Below are 26048 nucleotides of genomic sequence, written 5' to 3'. Positions count from 1 at the left end.
AGTGGCACTCTAAATCTGCTCACCTCAAATGTCTGCCTTTCTATCAAAGTCTTTAAGCATAGGATTAACACAGTGCCATCCACGCAGAGATAGAAAGGGACAAAGTCTTTTGCCATTTTTACAGCGAAGTCTTTGGGCATAGGACTAGCACAGTGCTTTCCAAGCCAAGCTGTAAAATGACAAAAGCCATATACCACTCCAGGCACAATATTACAGCTTTGAATTGGTAAAATACCAACCAAGCCAACCTAAAATGAGTAGAATCATCCCCTGACACAGTGTTTTACTCTACTTAGAGCTCTCAGAGAGGTATAGCTTTGTTCAAACACAAGGAAGCACCCAGTATAATATCCTTTCAGGCATAGAGTGATGCATAAATTATGCAAAAAAAACAGAGAGCTCTTGGAATTTTCTCAAGTTTAGGTGGAAAGCAGCTCCTATATAGAGCACTGTCAACACGAGCAACACTCTGAATTTACTCACCTCAAATGTCTGCTTTTCTATCAAAGGCCTTAAGCATAGGATTAGCACAGTGCCAACGACATTGAGACAGAAAGGGCTAAACCTGCATCATCTCCAACATGAAGAAACCAGCTGACCGCCTTCAGCTGGACTTTAACGGTTTGGGCCAGGTGCTTTGTGGGAACTGTAGTCCCAACTCCCCAATGAGCAACGAGGAGCTTCTAGGACCTTGGTTTGGTGCTGTGGACACTTGGAACCCCCAAATTACTTTCTGGAGGCATCTTCAGAAGATTGAGATAATTTGGAGCATTTTGACCAAAAAAACTTCAAAAGTTGACTGACCCGTCATCGAGAGTCAAGCCGGCGACATCAAACCTGGCCTGAAACCCAGGTTCGTCCTGCTGTAGCTTCAGAGCTTTTCATCATCAATGAGACTTTTAAATGTTCATCGAGGCCTTCCGCTGGACCCAGCTGCCTTTGTTGAACCTAAAGCTGCCTAACAAGGAGCCTTGCTTGACGTTGAAAGAAAAAGCTCAAATAAAAAAGTGACACGTCATAAAGTAACTTGACCAGGTTTTCCCACTCACTGTATCTGACCCATGCTCCATCGGGGTTGGCCTGAAACTTTGACTTTGTCCTGGACAAGCGCGACCAGATGTCCCAAAGTATAACTTTTGGCTTTTTGGCACTAGAAAGTGTTCATTCTTAAAAAAGTGATATGTCCAGTTCCCCACATTGAATTTCTGTCAATTTGGTGTCATTGTAATCATACAAATATTTCCTATGCGTATAAATTAGTGTTGGATTTGTTTTATGTGTTGTGTCTTAATAAATGTTTTGGAGTTTTTAAATGCTTTACACACCTGTCTCATACATTAAGCCTGCCTGCTCGCAATATCTAACAAGGTTTGAGCAAGGGAATAATTTATTGAGACCCTGACAGGACCATATATTGTCTATGTGGCCTTATTACCAGAGGTAGGTACCTACCTACACCTACTAAGAAACCATGGGGCATATTACCAACAACTAGCGATAATTATCGCTAGGTTGTCATAGCGGCAATATTTTTATCGCCGAGCTGCAGCGATTTTTATCGCTTAGGAGCCTTGATATTATCAAGGTTTATCTCCTAAGCGATAAAAATCGGCCGAAATGCATGAATATCGCTGAAAAGTCAGCGATATTCATGCCTTACCGAGCAAATGCTCTTAGCCATGTTATCCACCTCCCATTGGATAACATTGCTAAGAACTGCTTAGGGCAGGTGTTAGCTTTTGGAGATATTCGCGCTTAGCACGAATATCTCCAAAAGTTGGTAATAGGAGATAGCGATGTTAGCGACTGTTTCCAGTCGCTAACATCTTGGCACGCCCACTTTGCATGTCATTAGTGATAAATACCACTGGCATGCAAAGTGGGGCCCAAGATGGTCGCTATCTCCTACTAGCTGTCGCTAACTGGTGTTAGCGACAGCTAGGTAATAGGGAGATAATTTTATCTCCGCTTTCTTGGCTTTTAAAGCCAAAAAAGCGGAGATAAACCCCCTTCATGTTCCAACAAATGTTTCATCTTGATTTGGAAATATTCATGTCTCATGCTTCTTATGCCTGCTTGTATTTACAACTGGTCACACCGTACATAATTATAGCATTTGCGCATTGTCCCCACTGACATTATTGTCACTTTACTTGATTTCCCAGCATGCCCATTATCACATATTATGACTTACATGCTGCACATTGGGGATATCAGTTGTCTTACGGACAACGCGATTGACATACCAGAATTCCCAGCATTCCAGGGGGAATTAAATTATAATCCACTCACATGATGTGGAACTCTGACAAATTTGCATGGACAGGCGGTCCTTTTATTCCTAGGAGGAATGATTGTGCCTGTGTGTCAATTTTAGCTTAGCATTACATTACACGTATTGTACTTTGTTCATGTGTGCTTTTGAAGTGCCACAAACCACAGTGAGTATGTAGTAGTAACTAACAAAAATACACTGCTAACCTTTGTCATTTGAGTCCTTTCAGCTTTGCTCTGAGTGTCTTTCTTTTTATTTCTATGTAAATTACAGGTTCCATATTAAAGCAAAAAAAAAAAAAAAAGAAATTACTACCTGTTCTCAGCAAATAAACTTTGAGAATGTGCTAAATGGTGCATGTGTGATTGTATTAACAGTGTATGTATGTATGTATATGGTAGGGATCCAGGTCCTGATGAAAGACGCGGATCCTGTACAGAGCCACTTGGTAGAAACATGGGGACCACTGTGGTGCACAAGTGCAAGTCCTCCTTAAGGACCTCAAATGATATCTGTAATCTTCTCCTTGGTACTCAGGAATAAAATACTTTCTGAGATAGCTGGGAGATTTTTAAACTGCACTCTTAGGATCTCCACTCTTCTCTTACCCTAGTGAGAGCACAAAAAAACTTTCTACAATATAAGAAGTCCATTTAACATTGTAATAATTTTTGAAGCCCGAAGACGAAGCATGACACTTGGGTGTGAGGGCTTACCTAACATTTCTTGTGATATGTTCACTTCCCCTTGAACATAAACAAGGCACACAAAACGGAACCTAATCCATGGATAAATTATCACCCTCTGGGTATAGCACTGACAGATCAGGCTTTCACTTTTTTGTTCTGCTGGAGTGTTTTGGTACCCATATGTAAATTGTGCTTGGAAATTTTCCAATGTTAACATGTACCGAGAAAATCCTCATGCACACTCAATGAAAGCCACATGGGACCAGAAATGCCTTTATTGTTTACTGGAGTTGGGCATTGGCAGCAGTGTGCATGCCCAGTCTCCAATGCAGAAGCTGAGGCACTGTGTCCTGCATAGATAAGGTTATAGATCTAGCTGCAATAGTCTTGAGGGATGCAGCATGCGGAAAAGGGCCAAGGCTACTGGTCGAGCGGTCAACAGTTTTGAAAGTTTGCGGTCTCAACAGGACCAAAGATGGGTGCAACCCCATAAGGGCCTATGATAATCGTGCAGTTGTAGCCCTTATTGGGTCTTTGGCAATCATGTAATTGCTGCCAGACTCAGGTTTTGGTATTCACGTAGTTGTAGTGTTATTGTTCCCACCAGGAACCTGTGAGAGACTTGGGGATCCTAAGGAACCAGAGTTCTCCCTAAATTATTCTTGAGCACTCTGCTTCCTCTTGAATGCTACACAGTCCTTATTGATGTCCTGGATCTCACTCTTCAAAAGCAAACACAGAGAGATGATGGACGGAGCGCTGACACTTTTAAGGCTCTCACCCCCAGTCACAGATCTGGGTTGAATCCATTATCGTTCTTTAGCTCACTTCGCCACCCCAGTTCAGACCCAGCCATATGCAAATCAGTCTTGACCATTGATCCTAGACAGTCTCTACTCCTACAGAGCCAGGTAGGCTCCTTCCATCTCTCAAAAGGTAGTCTTGCTTCTGGCACTACCGGGCAGGTACACAGCTCCTTGAGTAGAAAAGACCAGACTTCAGGTTATGTCCCTTCAACTCTGGGAGACAGGCTGTCAGGCTGCCAAAATCTCTGTTTGTACAGTAGTCCATTGAGTTTTCTGCAGAGCACGCCCTTCCTGAATCATAAAGGGCTTGGGCTTAGAAGTAAGTGAAGTGGGTAAGGTTCAATTTTTATATAGAACTTATGGTCAAGAAATATGGATCCACTGTCTCAAATTGAAGAACTCGTTTCCGGTGCTTCTTCATTCAAATGTCAACTTCAGGCTGCACTTCAGACAGAGCCTTTGTCTACAGTCATGTTTCTTACAGCAAGCATCACTGGGGTTATCTCTATCCTAGAGCATCCAAAACAGAGGCACAATTAGACGTAAGCCTTGTGCACCTGACTGTCATTAACCCATTGAAGAAGTAATCCGTGAAAGACAGAAGGCAGGCTTCGCCAAAAGACTTACCCACCTTTCACAACAGAGCCTACAGTCCCACCCTGCAACTTTACCCAGTAGCGGCTACAAGGTGCACATATGAGGTTTTCACCTTGAAAAAATCATTTCAATCTTAGCCTCTAGCACACGGTTATATCTAATGCATGTAGTCCATTCAGATATATTCAAAATGTCACAGTTTTTTAAATTTTTATTTAATGTCCTCATATATCTTTAAATATGCTTTAGATTCAAGGATGGGAATTTTCCGCTTATCACAGGTAGCCGGATGTTGAGAGGGAGCTTCCAGTCACTCCTTACGGAGAGATGGAATGTCCTAGCACTCTGGAAGAGCTTCCCTTCGGCTTTGTTGTGAAAGGACCAACCCCGATCTTGATTTTTGAGAGGTGCTTGCACCACTAGTATCCCCAATCCTTGGTTTGTAATCATTGGACCGAGCAACACTAAAAATCTAAACCCATGCCCATCCCCCAACCCAGAATTTGTATGTGAAAGACCTGTGTACCTACAGTTCAAAGTACTAATTTACCATAACTAGTGTTAGACCCCTGACCGTGAAATTTTGACCTAAATCCCAGGGCTTTCACAGTTGTATTGTTGGGTTGACTACCAAGCGTACTCGCTCCTCGTGTTTGGAGGAAATCATCAATTCACCAGATAGGGATATTTGAGATATTGAAACCGTCCACAAATATTGTTCTGATTACAGTCATATCAAGTTATACGGGACACTGGAAGATGGGGAATTAAACTACAGGGTACACAGCGTGGATTTTATCGGATGGAATTACAAATGGCAAACAGGAGGACTCCTAAGAAACAAAGAGCCCTGAATAAGTCAAGAGCTAATCCCCAAATGCGACGAAAATGTGTTGGGTTTGTGGATAGGACAAAGAACGGAACAACAGACTGAAATAATAAACAATACAACTGTGAAATTTGGAATATATTTGAATGGACTACATGCATTATATAAGTGTATGCTTGAGGCTAAGATTGAACCGTAACAGTGATTTTTTGATAACACATTGGGGAGTGGGGTGGATCCCCCTACCTTTTTGAGCACCACGTCTACACTAATACTGTGACAAATACTGGGTGTATTACTTGTGAGCACCATTTCCCTTCTCTGATCACCCATACAAGACTATATTTGCACAAGTTATTCTTTCCATCCATTCATAAAAATTATTTTGCAAATTATGGAAGCTGGTTTCTTTTAGGAATAGCCCAGCGGCTACAGGAAGAGGGGACAAACAGACATTTCTGTGTTCTACACAACCTATGAATATATCAGTGTGGAACAGAGCACGTGGTTTCTAGTTGTCCTGCAAGGGGAATTGAGTAATATGGATCTTCTGTGTGTTTTGAATCAAATGTATTGAAATCAATATTTCAAAAAGTCTCCTCAGAAGATAAGATGTAACAAGGTCATCAAAAGATTCCCAGTAGACGATACATCCCTGGTATCTCCACATTGAAGGGACCCAGATAAATGTGTTTAGTTTGAACTTTGCCACATGTATGTTTCAGGGCAAGGGAGCTAGTAGAGAAATGTCAAGTTTCAGACACAGTTTATAGAAAATGTTAAAAGTATTTACTGCACAACCCCCTGGCCAGATCACAAGGACACAGAGCAATGTCACCCAACCAAATATTCCTTAGAGTGTACACAAAACAAAGCATATAGTGTTCATATATTTTTTTCAGCGCTGAGATATCCCAGGGTGATTTGCACGCTATATCAAGTCGATTTAACATAACATAACAACCCTACTTTGTACTATCTGCGATAAAATGACAAAAGAAAAATATTTCATTTTTCTTATTTGCAGCACATCGTTTTAATGCATCTGGCTGCCACAAAACATAGAAATCAGATGCATTCATTGTACCCCCACACTCTGAAGACCCAGAGGAACCCTCTTAAGGGTTGACCATTGTAAGATAGATTATCCTTATCATGGAATGCAGAAGAGGAATTTAGGGCCTGGTTACGAGTCTGGCCAGACTCGCAGGGTGCGGCAGTTCGACCACGGGATTACAACTGTAGTGGTCGGACCGCCAGTGCACTGCCACAACCACCAGGGAATCGCGTTCCCTGGTAGTCTCATGGTGGTCAGGGACTCGCAATATGCTGATGGTGCCGCTGTGGCACTGCCATGCATATTACGAGCTTCAGGACTGCCAGCACTTGTAATCTGGCGGGGGGGCGGTGGCCCTGTTTGGCTGTCCTGGAATGAGTCGGTGGGGTGGCGACCCACTCCAGGGCCTTTAGTCTTTTTGGATCCTGTCAAAAAATCTGCAAATTTAATTTTCCCTGCAGTATTCTGACCAGTTTATCAGGAAGAGGGAGGTCTGACAAATACTAGCATATGTCCCATTGTATGGGGTTGTCCCAAAAATATAATTTTCCTTGATTTGCATGTGGACGTTGGTTAATATCTGCAAACAAAGGACAGGTGCCCCGAACTAGCATTTCTGCGTATTTTCCTTCTGCAACTAGATGTCTGTCCTGCATCTTATGAGAATCCAGTATCCACTGAAAAAACACCATGAGCTGGAGGCACAAAACAATTAAGTTTCTTAAGGAAAGAAAACAAAGAAAAGATCCTCTGGCCAATGTACTCCTCTCAGTAATATATAACTTTGAGGCACAACTGTTGAACATAGATTTTTCATAGATTTTTCTTAACACTTGTAGTTTCAGACACCTACACATAATTCAGTATTGTCAGGTGCAGGACATTCAGGATAATGTTCAGGATAATGTTTCCTGGGTTAGACTTCCACAATTCATGTTTTTTGAGAAATGTAAAATATGGAACAGAAATGCTAAAAATAATCAATCTTCAAATATTTTATTATATCTTACACATGAAAAATATGCTCACTCAACACTACAGTGATCAATAGTCCAGAAAGTGCTGAAAGAGATACAGTTTGTTTGATTACGTAATATAAAAAAATGATGCAAACATGTTTAAGCAACCAAACACCAAGGTATGGAGGAAGGAAGTGGCCATTCGTTCTTGCAGTGAAAGGTTTAATACATCTGTTGTTATTACTGACTCAGGGTCATCTCTAGACATCACCCTTCCACTAGGGTGAGGATGGTGTACAACTGTTACCACACATTTTTTACCACGCACTACACTTACAACACAGGCATTACAACGCATACCATTACAACGCATTGCGCTGGGGGGCGCTCTAGGATAGGGAATAAGTTTAATTTTATATCCAACACCTTCCCTAGTATCCACGGGGACTGGAGTTGGAATATAAAATTATATTTACCACTATCCAGCACCTCAAAGCGCTATGCGTTGTAGTGGTATGCGTTGTAAATACTGCGTTGTAACGGTATGCGTGGTAATGGTTGCGTGGTAACGTCATACATCCGGTGAGGATATCTAAAAGAGAAAGCCTACACACTTATCACTGGGTAGGAACTTTTGCGGGAGGACCTCCGTTTAGATTTAGATTTCTGACCAGATTGTATAACAGAATAACGAGGAGGAAAATAACCACCTGCAAATATTGCGGTTAAAGTATCAACTTCCAAGCAATTTGAAGGTACATATATATAGATTAATGTAGATTTACTATTCACAGCTCCACATTTACATAACTTGAAAATATACATGCGCCAAGGTACATATATGTGGGATTACAAGATGACAGGTTAACATAGGTGAGGACGTTTTCTTTGAAGCCCTTCTGATGTTGATGGGTATGTTGTTCTAGAACAGGCGTTGTACTGCACTGGATATCTCTATATATTTTTTTAGTTGGTGCCTGGGAAACCACTAATACTGCCAGGTCTTTCACACATGCATGCACAGTTCAGTAATGCTGTAGCACAGCATTCCTCTGAACCAGAATAAATAGCAAGTTTCCATTAACTCGATTATTGAATATTTCTCCAGTGTTGTAGCACTGTAAATGAGAGCCTTTTTGGTCACATCTTTCAAATGACCAAAGAGTAAGCTAATCTTCAGCACTACATCAGCAGCTGTTAACCTGGCTCATTCTCCCCACAAGATCCTGCTGGTGGTTTTCAAGTAGCTGCCCCAGCTCTTGCTAGATGGCATTATGGATTACGTTTCAGCGCTTCCGAAGAGTGGATTGGGATTCCCAAGGAACGACATTTCTAGAAACATTTTGGGTTAGATGTACCAAGCACTGGTTCCGAATTACTGGCTCACAATTTGCAAACAGTATTTTTGTGACCACTGTGGTATTTTACAAATTGACCTATGTACTAATTGGTAGGTTTGCAAAATACCAATTCCTAGTGGGTTGCATAGCGACCTATGTGAGGAAATGCGGTGTATTATATGGTGTGGTTGTTTGAAATGACCATGTAAGACACTTACCAACTACCTTAGAACCTTTAGGTTTCATTTCAAAACCATCAGCTCTACCCTTGGTCGGTGTGACACTGAGCAGCAAGGCCTACACAAAGGAAGATGTATAAAGCATTTAAACAGCACCAAAACAACTGAAGAAGAAATCGACAAGAAACTAAAGAAATCCAACACCAATTTATAAACACAGACTGTATTTTATGAATTTTACACCACAACTAAAAATATCCTCCCGAAGGTTCTGAAGACAAAGTATTTACAAGGTATATGGAAATCAAAGCATTCCACTCCAACCGTGAACAAGACCTGGCAAATTCAAATAATTTGACACTCAGGCCGAATTCACAAAGAGACTTATGACTCGTAAAGCTGCAAGTGTAGCACCTCCGCATTCGAGGCGGAGTCTCGGCACTCCCGGCTGAAGCTCCACAGTGCAGTGCCCAGTGCAGAGATTCTGCCACAAGTGCAAAGATTTTGCCATGAGTGCAGAGACTTCACCCTGAATGCGGGGACTACTCACTTGTAATTTACGAGCCATGAGTCTCTTTGTGAATACGGCTCTTGGAAACGTTTTCACTAAAAAGTTTGAGCTAGTGGTAATGCGGTCACTGGCAGCCACTTTAGTTGACCCACTCCAGCACAGAGCCAGCAGGGTGCCAGTTAAGGGGACCAGCAAGGTCCTCAGAAACTGTTACCTCCTCAGGTGAACCAGCCTTCGGTGACATCCAGGCACTGTTATCCTTTGGAGGGTTTTCCATAGGAAGGGGTCCTGATGTAAGGAATAAAGGATGCTGAAGATGCTCAAAGGATGCTGTGGATCTAATGTGGTTGATGGGGGTATTTCTGTGACTACTCCTCTGTCCATGAAGGGGGCGAGGTAATCCTGGTCATAGGGCCGGCATTCCTTGTTGATCTCTTGGTGCTGGCAAAAGTCCAGTCACAACTAGACTACCAGTCACCCAGTATCACAGCCCAAGGGAACCTGGGTCAATAACTAATTCTCTGGAAGTGACAGCTGCGCTTCAACAACACTCCCAGGCTGAACTAACTCGGTGCACGTTTGTACAAGTCCTGGTGCTGTACAGCAGCAGGTGGTGGTGGGTAGAAGGCTTTGGGTTACCAACTTGCCCCAGCAGCCTTCTTTAGCTGCTGTGTCCCTGTGCTGTGAAGAGGAGGCCAGTCAGATGGCCCTTGGAGTTTCTTGGCTTTAGCTGAACTCTGGAGAATGCATCTCCTTGAGCAGGACATGGCAGGTACAGTCCCTCTCCTTTGCTAGCCACTAGGCGCAGCAGGTGCAGTCCATGACAGTGCAGCCTCTTTTTGCCAGTTCCAATGTTCATCCTCAGTCCTTCTTCAAGTCCAGTCAAGATCTGAGTTTGGGGTGCCAGGCGTGCCCTACTTATGCATATTAGAGACCGCAGGGCAGGATGTGATTGGTAGTCAATGGGCTACCTGGTTCCCTCCTACCTGATGACCACTATCTGCAAAAACAAGGCAGCTGGATGCACCATTCTGCCCACTTCAAATATGGCAGAACACCTCTTCTTGTGTGTGGAGCTCCTTAGCCCAACCCAGAAGTGTGGCTTTTCAAGGGGTGTTACACTTCCCTGGAAAACTGGTTTGGTAACTAGTTCCCTTTCAGTAGCGGCTGCTACTGGACTCAGATGGTGCGGCGGGGGTTTGGGACACAAAAAGATAAAAAACACTTACCTGAAATGGCCACCGCCGCTCCTTTGTTCTGTATCCCTCTAACATCTTCCTGCACTCTTGGCCAGCTGCAGAAAGCATCCATCCTCCCAGCCTCCCCACAGCCAATCACAATGTTGCAATTGGTCTGAGTGCCGTTAATCGACGCTCAGACGGGGACTGGGAGGGTTTGCCTGTTCCTCACCAAGCTGAGTAATGCAGCCTGGTGGGGTAGATGCAAAGTGCTCATGACTGCTTGGCTGGCCCAAGAGGACCTGTCAAGCAGTTGTGCACACTTCAGGAGTGAAAACCACTCCTCTCCCTACTCCAACAGCTTTGCCCTGCCCTGCCCCGCCCCGCCCGAGAGCCACTAAAGTATATAGGAAAAATAAAATGATGATACCAATAGTTATCACTTTATTTTTCCTTTTGTTTAATCAGGCGTCACTGTTCCCCTTCTTGTCCCTGGAGCCAGCGTGTCTACCTAAACAATAGAGCAGCCCCTCTCCCAAGTGTTCCCCATTTGCCGTTAGTACATCTCCACAGGAGGGCAAAAATATGTCTGCAGGACAGACCCTGAGTACTACAGTTAACAGCAGTGGAAACCTTGGGCAACCAAATTCTGCATGACTTTCGAAGGAGGCTGCACATTCCCCTTACCAGATCATTTATTTATTTATTTATTTATTGCCATTTATAGAGCGCAGCGTATACCCGAAGGCGTCTTGGCGCTGGTTAATTTGCAAGCTTCAGATGGTTATTCAGTTAAATGCTCTAACAGGGTGCCCACTTATTTAAAAATGATTTGGTAAACAACCACGTTTTAAGTCTTTTGCGAAATTGGAGGAGTGTGGAACATGTTCTGATGTCCTGGGGCAAAGTGTTCCAGAGTTTGGGGGCAGCGACCATAAAGCGGCGATCACCCCATGACACTGTTTTGGTGCGAGGGACCACTAAATGGTTGCCGTTGGAGGATCGGAGCTGACGGGTAGGTTGGTATGGGCACAGTTGATCTGTTAAGAAATGCAGACCTTGCCTTTTTAGTGCTTTATAAACTATACACAGCGACTTAAATCTGATTCTATTCTGGATCGTCAACCAGTGGAGTTGTGTGATAGCATCCGCTATAGGCGCGAACTTTGGAATGCCAAAGAGCAGGCGAGCTGCCGCATTTTGTATCGACTGCATTTTTCTGATGGCTCTGACTTGGGTATTTAAGAATAGCCCATTACAATAGTCCAATGATGTTAGAACCAATGAACTAACCAATGTTTTAATGGCGGTCGCTGGGATATAGGGACTTATTTTGCGGTTCATGCGAAGTTTATAGTGGGCTGTAGAAGCCACTTTATTAGCATGATCCATGAAATTTAGGCCGTTATCAAAGGTGACTCCCAAATTTCTTACTTTAGTCACTGGTGTAGGGGGGGGCACCAAAAGTGGAAGGCCACCAGAAGGCAGACCAGTCCAGTGAAAGACGTCCAAAAATCATGACCTCAGTTTTTTCTGAGTTGAGTTTCAGGCAATTTAAAGCCATCCACTCTCCTATCTCTGTCAATCCCTTTTGGAAGCGTTGGGCGACCTCCCCTCCGTCACCCCTGATGGCCATAACCAATTGCGTGTCGTCAGCGTATGAGGCTGTGTCAAATTGGCAGATTGGTAAGGTCCAAGGGTGACGGCCTGGGTTCTATCAAGGAGAAACGAGGCGAGGAGGTCTCTTTCCGTGGAACAGATGCCCATCTTTTCGACACGGTCGACCAAAATACTATGGTCGACCGTGTCGAAAGCCGCCGAGAGATCCAGCAATACTAAGACTGCTGTCCCACCCTGGTCTCCTATTAGTCTGACATCGTCGGAGGCTTTAATTAAAGCGGTCTTGGTCCCATGATATTTCCGAAATCCGAACTGAGTGTCGTCCAGTGGTCTATGTGTCTCAATATACTAGGATAATTGTATATTCATGGCCTTTTCCACAACTTTGGCTATAAATGGCAGACTGGCAATTGGCCGGTAGTTTTTTAACTCGGTCTTATCCAGCCCAGGTTTCTTTAAAAGTGGTTTAGGTAGTGTAGATTTTAAAATCTGAGGATATGTCCCTGAACACAAGATTGAATTACATACTTGCGTCAAGACCGGTATGATTGACTCCATCACTGGTAAAAGAGCTGAAAGTGGGCAAGGATCCAGCATGGATCCAGTCTTAACTGTAGAGACGATATTTGATATGTCGTCTTCGGTTAATGGGGTGAAACAAGTGAAAGATGCGGCTAGACGGGTGTTTGAGAAAGAGGGAGTATTGGTAGCGGACTTGATGGTGGTAGCTTTAGCAGTGAAGGCTTGGTAAATGTCGTCAACCTTGGAAAAGAAAAAGTTAGCCAAGGCATCACACATTACTTGGGAAGGGGGTGGAGTCAGATCGGGAATGCTACCTGAGAGAGATTTAGTAATTTCATATAATTTTTTGCTGGAGTTTTTTGCCTGCTCAATTTGATTCAAATAGAAGGATTTTTTTGCCTTTATAATCATAGTTTTGTACGCAGCCAGTGATTCTTTATATCGGGTCTTGCTTACTTGATCGTAGGTCTTTCTCCATTGTCTTTCACAATGCCTATTCTGTTGTTTTTGTTGTTTTAATTCGTCCGTATACCACGGTGCAGTTGGGGTAGATCTATTCTTAGATATTGATTTGATAGGGGCCAGGAGATTCATAGCATGGCCCAACCAGTCCTGAAATAGTTGTGTGGCCATAGTCGAGTTAGACGGAATTAACGGGCGAGTACTGTCAAGCTGGTTTCTTAGATCTGGCTGGTTGATATTATGCCATGCTTTAAAGGACCCCAGACTGGGGGGAGTAATTGCCTTGGTTAGAGGTTTGTTTATGACCAAGGTACAGAATACCACGTAGTGGTCTGTCCATGGCATTGGTAAAATATCCGATACATGGAGCCCCGGAACATTAGAAAAAATACCATCTAAAATGTGTCCCGCCCGATGAGTGGCTGATGTAACCAATTGTTGAAGCCCCAAGGTTTCCATATCGGAAATAAGGGCCAAAGTATCTTTATGGTTGTTATCATCTAGGTGGAAATTCATGTCGCCCAACACTGTAACGGCGTCCTCGAGCGCGAGTGATTCTAAAATTGTACTTAGACTGGTTAGAAAGCCTGTCTTGGCTCCTGGGGGTCGATATAAAAGTAGCCCCTTAAAATTATAGAGAGGACTAAGTTTGATTGTAAACATCAGGGCCTCACATGAAGTGTCAGGGGTATGAGTAATTATAACCCGAACCTTTCTCTAGCTATAATGGCAATCCCGCCACCTTTCTTTCTGGGTCTGTCTTGTCTGTAGGCTTTATAACCGCTAGGTGTTGCAATCACGATATCCGGATCTGACGATTCGTCAGTCCATGTCTCCGTGATAAACAGAATATCTAACTTAAAGTCAATTATTAGATCTGCGATTTCCTGGCTATGTTTGCATAGGGATCGTGCATTAATGAGGGCCATTGAGACCTCGTTGCCTTTAGTGTGCATAATGCAAAGATGACCACTTCACGTGCTTGTCTTGAGCTACATATCACAAATCTGTACATTTAAAAAGCCAGCATATTTTATGTATTTAGTGTTAAAGAGTTATTTTGCCGAAGCATGTACAATGGTTAACAATAACAACAAATAAACAAGAAAGCACCTTGTAAAAATGATTTTCTTAATGTACTGTTCCTTTTAATACAGTTTTTTCCAGATCAAAGTTGACATTCCAGTTGAGTGTCGAATCTACCCCATCGACTCGGAGGAGGAAGAGGACAGCTGCCATGTTTCCGGCAAGGACTCCTTGAAAGAGGTCATTTGCCCGTGGGAGAACCTGACGGCAGAAGGCAAAGCTGGATAACACGGAGCAGCTTGGGACTTGCTGACGCTTGTTTGCAGGTCCACCCATTTCCAGTCTACACACAACCTGAGTGCAAGCTCAGAATCACTCCACGCAGGCTCGAGCACTATTTGGTCTGGTAAGGACAATGAGAGGTTGACCTTCGGTTCTAAAGAGGAACTGAACGCCAGCTATGAATTAAAGCCGCGGACAGTTTGACACGTCCATTTGCATGTGTGAATGGATCTTTCGCTTCTACGGATGTATGGAAATGTAAGAACCCAGAAGGAAATTGACCCCCTATAGATATTTGGAAAACACACTTTCATTGCCTTGGTGAATTAGTGACGTGGAAAAAACTACTCCTTTTTTATATGTGCACATAACCATTCGTGCCAAACACTATGTCTTCATCAATGCCTTTACAGCATTCTGGATTTGCACACAGAGCATAATTTTGGGGAAGGAGCACATTGAATACCCTGAAACTAGAGCCACCTTTTAGATTTCACTATTGTTTTGACGTGTCAAAGGTGCCACTAATTTGTTTTCTTGAGAGATAATTGTCAAATATTGCAAGATGGCACACTGAGCAGGAGAGGAGTTTCTGATTTACAAACCTAAACATGATGGGCCTACAGGTTGCTCATTTGAGAACGTTTGTTACATTTACCCCATACGATGCTACATTCACCAGAGTACCTTACCTGGTGCGCATGAAGGTGTATGCAGCACATAGGAACAGTGCTCAATTGGCCAAAGAAGAGTATTACAAACATATCCACACATTATCAAAGACCAGCTCTGAATGCCCTGCCGTCTACCAATGAGTCTTTCAGGAAGCCCGACACAAATGGAGTAGCATTCATCACATCATTGCAGAAAAGAGGCCAGATCGTTTCAGGAGACTGAGACGGAACAAACTGGACTTTGAGGCATAATGGTTTTGGCACATGAGTAATGAGGTGAATAAGAGCTATTTTAAACTATTCATTTGTTTGTACCTTGAACTGATGGGGTAGCAGTAAGTAAACCAGTACCAGTGAGAATCAAAGTGGGTTGCAATCAAATGACCAAATGATTGCAGTGACATTAGCCTGTGAGCTTTTAAGTTTAGGAACCAGCTTCCCCAGGAGAGCTCATGTGTACTGGTAGTTGAAGAGGTGTGCTTATGGGCATGCTTAGGTGCAGCATCTTATATATAGTATATTAGAGGAATCTTGCTACATAGGAATGGTACTCTAGACGGAGTGCCATCCAGACTTAACACACCACGTAGACGGTCCTACAACACCAGCTAGTCAATGGCAGCCAAAACAGATTATAAGAGCCACCATTGCATGGTCAATAATGGGTTAAATGTTGTGCCTCAAAGCAGGAGCTAAATAAAACTTGAGGGGGGGGGGGCCTGCAAAGGACAAGGGGAGCCCCAACCCAGTCAGAAGCTCTCTGGGCCAGTTGCCTGCAGCCTATGCACAATGCTGGAGGGGTCTCCTCGAGCTCGCACCCCCGTACCACTGGGTCTGCGGGGGCTAATGTAACGCCACTGCCTCAAAGGTATGAATACTGCCAGAGCCTTTTCATTTTTACTAAAGTCCATTAAATATGCACTAGTGGGAAGAGTAATAAATTACAAGTTTGCTTAGAAGTACAAAATTATAATTCAGTTTGTGATACGATACAAACAAACACAATATTGATACTTCTTTTAAACCTACCTCATTTAGGTATCTATAGTGCAGAGCAATTAGCCTTGTTGTCAAATCCACATTGTTCCTCTTCCCAATTTATTAGCATCATTGAGTTCTCGAAATCTGACCCTATGTTTAAATTTCCTATTATGCCATGAAAGACAGAAAAGAGTAAGAGAGTAAAAGATCAGAGACACTGTCCACTGCATCTACGCTCATTGGATAAAGACTTATTGTACTGTTGTTGGTCCAACGCCTAAATTCTACAAAACTCATCTGATTCATTCATATAACTTTCAATTCAACGCTTTCCAGAAAAAAAGTCAGCCCTTATCTAGAATCTAATATTCTGTCAATGAAACCGCAGGGTGGATTTATTTGAAGAACCCTATTTTGGGCTTCATTTCCTTATTTTTCATTGGTATCTGCACATGCGACAATGTCAAGGGATAGAGTTTATTATCAATACAACATTACAAAATATCATCACCTTAAATGCCCTAACATTTATGTAATGCTTGTAAACACAATATATTAATAACCATGCCAAGGTCCACTTCTTTGAAAGTATGACAGTAGTAGCTTTAATGTATGGCAATTGGATTGTCTATGCTTTGAATTTCTTCTTGTCTTCTATTATAAGGGAAAGAAATGAAAGGTCAATATAATTAATCAAAAATGTCTTTCCGCTCTACTCTTCCCAAATTAGAATTTTATACTTGTGAACAAAGACATCTGTGACAGCGTTCTCCTTCCTGTGTGCCTTCACTCTTCCCATGTGTCAATTCTTTGCCTTATGCATCTGTTCATGTAATATTTGAAAGGTAAAACTTAATCAAATTTCCATTGTTTTCTCTAACGTGTGCCATAATGCAATTAGGACCTGATTCCAGACTCTTCATCAACCTCTCTGATAGCCCTAGTTGAATTTCCAACACTCTGCTCCTTAATTCAGTAGTCACATTTTGCTACCTTTCTTTGTTGTGTCTCTTTTCCCTTAATCATAATGCATCCTTTAACCATCGCGTATCAGTCTCTCATAAACAGTAGAGTGGTCCCTCCTTTCCATCAACAGATTTAAAATATTATGTTTTTTTTTCCTAATTGTACTTAAATGTAAATGTCATTCCAGATTAGATCCATTCAGATCCATAACCATGTGCGTGGTAATAAGGATTGTACCACCTGACAAGTGTGGGAGACAATAGAATGTATGTAGGCATAAGGCCCCACTAATGCTCCATAGGAGTAGTGTTCCCTAATTGGTCCTAACAACTCACCTTCGTAAGGTTTCCCAAACTTACCTCACACTTCAGTGTCTTTTTGAGTAACACAAAAAGTTCTAAAAAGATTCACGTTCTGGTCAGTTTCATCTATTCCACACTTCACATCGATATAGTAATTCCAATTCCAATTTCCATTCAGAGGAGACATCCAGCTAACATGTTTAATCTTGCACGTATCAAACCCTATGACTTTATCAGGTGTAGAAAAATATATACATATTACTAATTAATTACAGGCCATGAGTGTAGCATGAAACATATTAGTGTAGACCTTGTACCAATGAGTCAACCACTCCACTAGGGGATTTTTTTTTTCAAAGGACAGTGGTCCCTAGACAAATGAGATATTCACAAAGAACAAATATAGACTAAATAGGAACTATATTCATTGTCCAGCCGGACAGTATTTAATTTTTGATAAAAGGAATTCACAGGAAGTTATGGTGTAGTACAAGCAGGACACCAGCCGATGCCCAACTAACACACTCAGAGGAAAGACAAACAAAGATATACAGGCAATTAAGGTAGTCTGTGTATCATAATTCACAATCAGACAGTACAAACAGCACACTATTGCTTGCGAACATTTGCATGATAAATATGCATATAGTGTGAATAGGTCGACGACGTTTCGAACCCTATATAAATTCAGAGTTCATCTTCAGGACAAACAATGCATGCCTTTTTTTTTTTAAAGTTCATAAATAACTTTTTAGTACAGCCCACACTGTAGGTACCATTTGCCAAAACATATAATAGTACAGAGGCAAGGATAGAAACAGGAGACAAAGAATACAGAACAAAATTAAGTTAGGGCATTTTTAAAAAGAAACATATTTTGAACTCATATATACATTTTTAATAACCCCATAGGTGATTAGTAACGGACTACAAGGAACGCAAGAACGAATATATACAAGGGCCAAGGTTAGTTGCAGTGCCATGTCAAGCTGTTTCCGTGGTGTGAACGAAGATAGAGATGTGAGTGAGTCAAAGTACCAACAAAAGGAATTTAAATTAAATATAAAACCGAGTGCAAAATTTAAAGTGGCAAATTCCACAAGAACCAGCCGTTAAAGATCACAGTGCAATTCAACTGGTGAGTGATCCTTAGTAACGTACCTGCGGGACTGGTATAGAGTCCCAGGCAGTAGTGGTCGATAGCGTGGCAGTCAACCCTGAATCTGGCGAGATATAGGGAGTTAAAAATACCCAACCTCAGAGTACAGAGGAATTGATACAAAGTAAAGAAGCGCTTACTGGTTGAGTCGCTTTGGCAGCACAGCACGTAATAAGTGCGGTTCTGTAATAAAGGAAGGGGATGGTTTGAAATAACCGTAGAGTCAGTACTAATCGGGAATGATACTTTAATTGCAGACTCTATGGAGACAGCGCACACGCTGATCGTTAATAAGTCTGAGATAAGCTAGATACTGCGTCCAATGTGCCAGTGGATGCATGTAATTGCAAATAGTACCAATGTACTACTATGCACATGAAAAAAAGTTTGAAATATTACGGCAAGGAGCATCCAAGAAAATATGTGTGTTGCAGGATGAAGGCTCGCGCCATTGGTAATTAACCTAGGATACAGCTATATCACAGATAGTAAGTAGGGAGGACATGGAAGAGACAGAACATTAATACATATGGACACGTCTAAGAAGTTTGACATACTGCTAACATTTCCACATTCAGCATCATTTCTATGCCACAACAGACATGATGTTAATGTTCATGTGCTTGAAGCGAGAGGGTATCAGATATTGTTCAAAATCAGTCACCCAAGAAACACTAGTATTTGTGATTAACGTTAATTTCATTCTGTACCACCCTAAGCCCTAAAGTCTATGTAGTTTCACTCCTGCAGAATCTTGATTCTCTGTCTCCACATCAAAGTTTTATTTTGACACTCTTTACAATATAAAGTGAGAGGATAAAGGCAGTCACATTGTCTGACTGCCCATATATGTTGCATGCATTGTTCTCTAAGTGGTTTAATAATACTCCCTTTGCAACTCTTGGAATAGTTACAAGTTATCACATAAATCATGTATTTGATGTGACATGGTATGTACAAAAATAATCCAATATTTCTTATATGCATTATACTGAAATTGTTGACACCATTTACCATGTAGGTGAAAAGGAAAAGGAGGAATTAGGTACAGAAAGAAACATAATACAAACAAGGTATTTGACAGATTCAACTAAATAAAGTGTAAATGAGTTATGAAGAATATAAAATGTTGGTGTAATGTGCAAACATGTGATCCAACAAGACATTACAATTTTCAACTTTTCTGATAAGTCATTGAAATGTATGGTTTAGGATTCTTCCCTGCAGTGATTTGTGATGTTATAAAAATCAAAGTGGCTAAATATGAATGTATTTGCAAGCTCAGACTGAGCAAGTATTTCGCACAAAGGCCAAATCGTACATCAAGATATTCTCAATGACTACACAATAGATTATACACAGGACACTCTGACACTACTTTCTATCACAGCAGAGAATTGGTACCCTCTTACAATGATCAAACTTCTCAGAAATGTGGATATTGTCAGTGATATCAGTGTAGACAGAGATTTAAGTTAAAACCCAAATTCACTCCACAACTAACTGTAGGCAATACTTTGGATATGCTCCTGCAAGCTCTTACTACTGGCTCTGAGGAAATGGGAATACCAAATACACATGAAACCGAGTTATAAAATGACATGCAACCTTACCAAATCAGAGAGAATTGTACTTCATGATTCACAAAGCAACACTACTATAATTCTATAGGAGGCTGACAAAGAGGGCAACATGGTGATAATGAATAAAGTTGACTGTGATAAAGAACTGTCTACCCAATCACTATATTCTACCTGCTACCATAGAGTTGACAACAACCCCACTTACAGAATCAGCAAAGAATCAATGGTATATTCAAGGACCGATTTGAGAAAGATCAACTTAACAAAGATGAATACATATATCTCAAGATCAACAAACTCATCTTTCTATGTATATGTACAATACCCAAGGTACATAAGGACACCCCATTCCTTTTTGGGATACTGATTATATCAGGCAATAATTCAGCAACAGAGAAAAGTCTCTGCATATGCTGATTATTTTGTATAGCCCTATGCAACCAATTTGCTGTCCTACATCAGGGGTATCCAACATGTCTTTACCCTGACCGCAATATTGTTTGGAATATAAGATATTTGCAACTTTCTATGTAGTATGACTCTGTAATATTATAACACATGAAAGTGGACTATGCTTCCTGCAACACTATTTAAATGGGCAGGAAACCAATTTTTACAAATATACACAAATGCTACTGAGCATGACTAAGATTCTAGTGGAGAATAAAACAACTGTGAAGATATCAGATGACTGTGGTGAGCTCCCGATTTGCATTTTCTTATGCTACAATCTTTATGGGGGGGGGTGTGCATGTCTGGAGTCCAGGGCTCCATTTGGAATGACAGCATTTCCTATTGGGGAGTTTCATTGATGACATTTTGATGATATGGACAGGCACTTTCCCAGAACGGGAGCAATTTCACTTATTCTTAAACTAGAATAAACACATTTTGCTCTTAGTTATGTTAGAGAAAGTATTACTGTTCTGGATGTAGAACTGTACAGTAAATTTGGTGGAATTGACAGCAGAATGCATCTCAAAAATACAGTTTGTAATTCTCTTTTTTATGCTACCAGCTCACATCTGCAATTACAGATCGATGCCACTTTTTACATGGAAATGAAGAGGGCTTGGAGGAGTTGTAGTGAGGTTGGTGAGTTTCTCAGTAATATTTCTGATAAAAATTAAGCAAGGATGGTGAATTCCTCTCCACTCACGGAGTATGCAGAGTTTTCCTTGCTCGCGCTACCCAACATCAAGTTGGCGGGCCCAAGCGAGGAAAATTCCCCTCCGGTTAAGATTTTTGCTCGCTCGCAATCCCCAATGCCAAGTTGGCGATCTTAAGTGAGAAAAATCCACCTCCCAGCAAGATTTCGCAATGCGGGCGGTCGTATTTCTCAATGCTGGAAGTTGCAGGTGGTCGCAACTGCTTGCGTTGAGAAATCGTGCTGGGAGGTGGATTTTTCTGTTTGCATTGAGAAAGTTGCTGCTCGGGGAGAAAATCTACTCGAGCGGCAGAAAAGAAGTAGCACCCTCTTGCTCAGCACAAGATGCCATTCACCTTGATTTTCCAGTGCAGGACAAATACCCGGCACTGAAAATCAATGAAATCAGTCATTACCAAGCGCACTCCACCCCTTGTGGAATTCCATGTAGCGCAGCAAGTTTTTTGATCACTTCACAAAGTTCCGCGTAGTGGAACTCTGCGAACTCCAGCCAGGCTTAATAAAAATACTATTTGAATGTTGGGGTTATGACACATTATTGAGTTGTCTATTTCAAGAGTTGTTAAGGTGGACAGAAGCACCACATGTAGTAGAAATACATTTAGCATTAAGAAATAAGTCACTAGACTAATAATAGTTTAGGGGCCAGTATGAAGATGTTCAATCATGTCATAAACAGATATTTGAAGTTACTGACACAACACACAATGATCTCTGAGTGGGTCATCCCATAATCAAATGTCATATATCACAGAGATAACATTGTCTGTTCTAAATTCCTAATGAAATACTCTGAATCAAATTGGCCGCAAATGCAAAAAAAATGTTTCTTCAAATGTGGCAACTGTTTGATGTGCAGATTTGCGCTGGATGGTTGCTAACAACTGTTTGGATTTACTGTACCAATGTGAGATTAGGAAGAAATGAATCCTAGCAAGAAGTGAATCTTTTCAGGACTTCTTGTTTTACTCAAAAGAGACTGGAGGGTGTGTGAAAGTTTGAACAGTTTTGAAAATTCCTAGTTCCATATTGGAAGTCATTGGGTTAGCTTCTCTCCCCTTCAGCACCCAGTTGCTACACTTCATTAAATAGAATTATACATTATGTATAACCTGAAATGTCTACAGGTGTAGCCTACTCAACTCTATTTTAATTCACCTTAAGGTGTCATTGACTTTCATAAGCATACATATACAAGATAGAGGGGCAGGAATATCTATTGTTGACTGTGTTTGTTTCGCCACCATACATGATTGCCCACTTCTCCCAACAAAAGAGCTTGTCCTTCAAACAGACATGTTGAGAACTTTTCCTTCACATGAAATTAAGTAGAAGGTTTGCTACTTCGTATTCTTCAATGAATAGACAGAACCTGTACCTGATTTGGAATATATTATCACATTTTTTGCCTCTGCTTCTACTTTTGAAAGTTACAAATAGTTTTGAAGCTTCCTTCAATTACATAACCTTTTACTGAAATGCTATGAATATGCATTCTGAACTGATATATAACAAATATCTATTTCCCTGGAATAAGTGATAAAACATCCTCCCACAATGTGTTATGTTTTATCTTCATGATTTTACTTCTCCCAGTTACTTATGTTAAGTGTCAGAATTAGAACCTGTGATTTACCTCCTAAACTACCTTGATACTAAGGCATTTGGTGCCTTGTTGACTTGCCATTAATCTTAAAGTACATACCACACCATATCTACATCAAATATCAGTAATTTACCATTATTTCAGCAGCCTTGCATTGGAAGGTATTTCATTGCAGTTTTTACATTGGGAGTCATTACATTGCATAGCAACCTTTCCTTGAAGAACGTTCCTATACTTCTGGAGTGCTTTATCTTGAAAATAAGTCAATAAATGAATGCTTAAATGTATCTAAATATTTAAATTATATAATATCATATCCTACAATATTATATTATATTATATTATATCTTATGTTTAGCTACAGTATATGTATATATTAAAGATTAATTAATGAAATGTAATTTTTTAAATAAAAAAATCATTCAATAGTTGAAAAAAGTGAATAGTAAAAAAGTATACTTTTTTGTTTTTCACTGAAAAACACAATGGTTAAAGTGATGTTATAGTTAGGTATTGTATAAGACACAGACTAACCATTGCACAGCTTATGACCTCACATAGCAGTTTTAAAGTACTGCTGGTGTTGTAGAGTGCTCTATATTAAGCAGCTGCTCTTCACCAAAAATGTGGGAGCTACCCTGGGTTCTCAACTTATTTTTTTGCATAATTTATGCAGCACTCTATGCCTGATAGGGCATTATTTATACTGATTCAGAGGGCTTCCTCGTATCTAGGCATAGTTATGCTTCTCTGTTACATTCTAATGAAAGAAAAACATGTGTAAAGAGCTGCTTTGATTCATTCCAGGTTGGCTCGGATGGTATTTTAGAAATCCAGAGTTGTGGTGCTGTGTCTGGCATAATAAAAGGGTTTTGCCATTTTTCAGTTCGGTGTGGATAGCACTTGCTGATCCTATGTTTAAAGACTTTGCTATTAAGACTTCTGAATGATATGGTAATTTGAAATTCAACTGAACAGTATTTGAAAATAATAATTTATTTAAAAATAAAATAAATTCAAAATGATCTATCTATCTAGCCAGAGAGAGAGAGAGAGAGAAAGTGAGAGAAAGAGAGAGAGAGGCAAGAGTGCGAAACACTTCACCAATAAATAAACGTTTTACACAATTACCTCAGTCTAGAGGTGAATCTGTTTGAAAAATATTAGATACATACCCGTAACAGCCAGCACTAGTTCACTGGGTGGTTAAACTGCCTTGCAGTGAGGAGTAAATGTAGATATGTGTGTGTGTGTGTGTGTATGTGTGTGCGTGCAGGGGTGTGCGTGTGTGTGTGTATGCAAAGATGCCCCCGCTGAATTTAGGCAGAAGGTATGCATGCTCCAGTAGATAATTATGACAGTAAAAAGTTATTTTTATTTGACAAAAAACACCCAACTTATTTTGCCAAACAAATCGCCTTGATCACGGGATACTTTAGAACAGTGAAAGTTGACCTTTTATGTGATCAAAAATAACCAATCATAAACAAAGGACTGCGAAATATGTGATCCCAATATGCACCGCTATCTTCTGCACGTGCAAATAAAAAAACATTGATTTAGCTTTTCATCCCTTTAAGATATTAAAAGCATACCTTATATTGCCAAAGTGGCATATAAGTTTGCCCATAATTATCATTTGGATAGCCCCATTCAGATGGCTTTATAGAGCCTTCAGAGAAATGTAATTCTTCAAAATAAAATTGTATTCCTAATACTCCAGAATTCAAATGAAATTATCCATGCATGAATTGCAAAAAACATATTCATACGATCCATTGTCCAATCATACACTCATAATAATACCTCATTCTCATTAGGGCTGTTTCTTCTGATAATATAAATAATCAATTTTCATTATTACATTCATTTGTATGATCATCATACCTATTCAATATCCATGAAAAGTGAAATTCATAGTAAACAAAGAAATCACAAAAAAAGCATTACATAGCCACATATTGTTCTCGCAGATATCAAAAGAGCACCTCTGTAAAAATAAAAATAAACTATTAAAAACTAACCTACTTACAAAAGAGACAGAAAAAAACTGTAAAAGTATTCATTATCAAATTCTTATTGATAAAAAACAGAAATGAACCCTGATGAGCAGCCATTTTCTCATCTAAATTTAATCCTAAAGGGTGCACAATTTTAAAATTGATAATGTACCGAAACACAAGTCTTCATAATGTTAACACACTGTCACCACCTTGGAGACTGGGTAAGATTCTATCAAATGCAAATATATATACATATATGAAGCTCGAAGTTCTCAGTAGTTCCAAAGTTTAAGTGTGGACAGCAGCTTCAACCTATGGAGCAGCATACATCACACTTACTGAATATGCACAAATCATATGTCAGTATTTTTAGCAACACAATGTAATGACTCCTGATGTAATTGTACATAAAGTAACAACTGACATTGTCACAACAGCATAGCAACATATCAAAAACAATGAATATATTGTAACAACACTAAACACCACCACAAACAAAATAACACTGCATACACCACAACATACCGCACCACACATATTGTATTTTCTTTGGGGTTTTTTGTCAACATGCAATGTATTAGATGGCAGTGTGTGGTAAGTCGCTCTGTTTCTCTGTTACAGCATCCCCCACAAATTTGCAATGGTAAAAGACTTTATTGTATGGGAACTTCAACACAAATATATCTGTGTGACACAGTGTCTGCACACTGCTATTTTAAATCACTCTATTTTTATGAGCATATGTACATAAAGTAACTTAATATTTCAGACATTTGAATAATTATTTTTAAATGTGTGAATATTGTAAAAAGCTGTTTGTGATTTTATATGAAAATGTGCACCCATATTTATAGTTCTTAAAAATCAGGGGGGTGTGTCCTCTCCAAGCCTTTTCATGAAAAGCTTTTGTTTCCACATGTATGTTTCAAATAAAACAGAAATGTGTCTGTTATGTGTCATGTTGTTTTTCTAAAAGAAGATTTCTGTATTACAAAAGTCGACCCAGGTAAGTCATTTAGGGCCAGATGTAGGTGGCTAAATACCGGTGGGTAATGCAGAAATTCTGTAAATTTAGCTATTCCTAATGTAGGTAAGGAATCGGTAAATAAGGAATCGGTAAATACTGATTCCTTATTGCTCTTGCATTTAAGGAATCAGTAATACCGATTCCTTAAATGCAATGTAGGAAGCACATTAAAGAGTGCTTTTGAGCCTTAAGAAATCGTTAATTACCACCAACTTCAAGTTGGTGGTAATTACTGATTTCCTTTAAA

The 26048-nt window shown here is 40.5% G+C and overlaps 1 protein-coding gene across 1 annotated transcript in view; it reads left to right on the top strand.

Annotated features, from left to right (window-relative positions):
• The window catches only part of RGS9 (regulator of G protein signaling 9), a 956925-nt gene extending 942586 nt beyond the window's left edge, over positions 1-14339 (top strand). The window contains exon 19 of the mRNA XM_086930945.1: positions 14182-14339. Within this exon, the coding sequence (XP_086787071.1) occupies positions 14182-14338 (157 nt within the window). The 3' untranslated portion in view covers position 14339. The remainder of the gene's footprint in view (positions 1-14181) is intronic.
• The last annotated feature ends 11709 nt before the right edge of the window (positions 14340-26048 follow it).

This window comes from Lissotriton vulgaris, chromosome 7, assembly GCF_964263255.1.
Source record: "Lissotriton vulgaris chromosome 7, aLisVul1.2, whole genome shotgun sequence".
NCBI classification, from domain to species: Eukaryota; Metazoa; Chordata; class Amphibia; order Caudata; family Salamandridae; genus Lissotriton; species Lissotriton vulgaris.
Note: the sequence above shows the minus strand (reverse complement) of the source record. Positions and strands in the feature narration are given on the sequence as shown.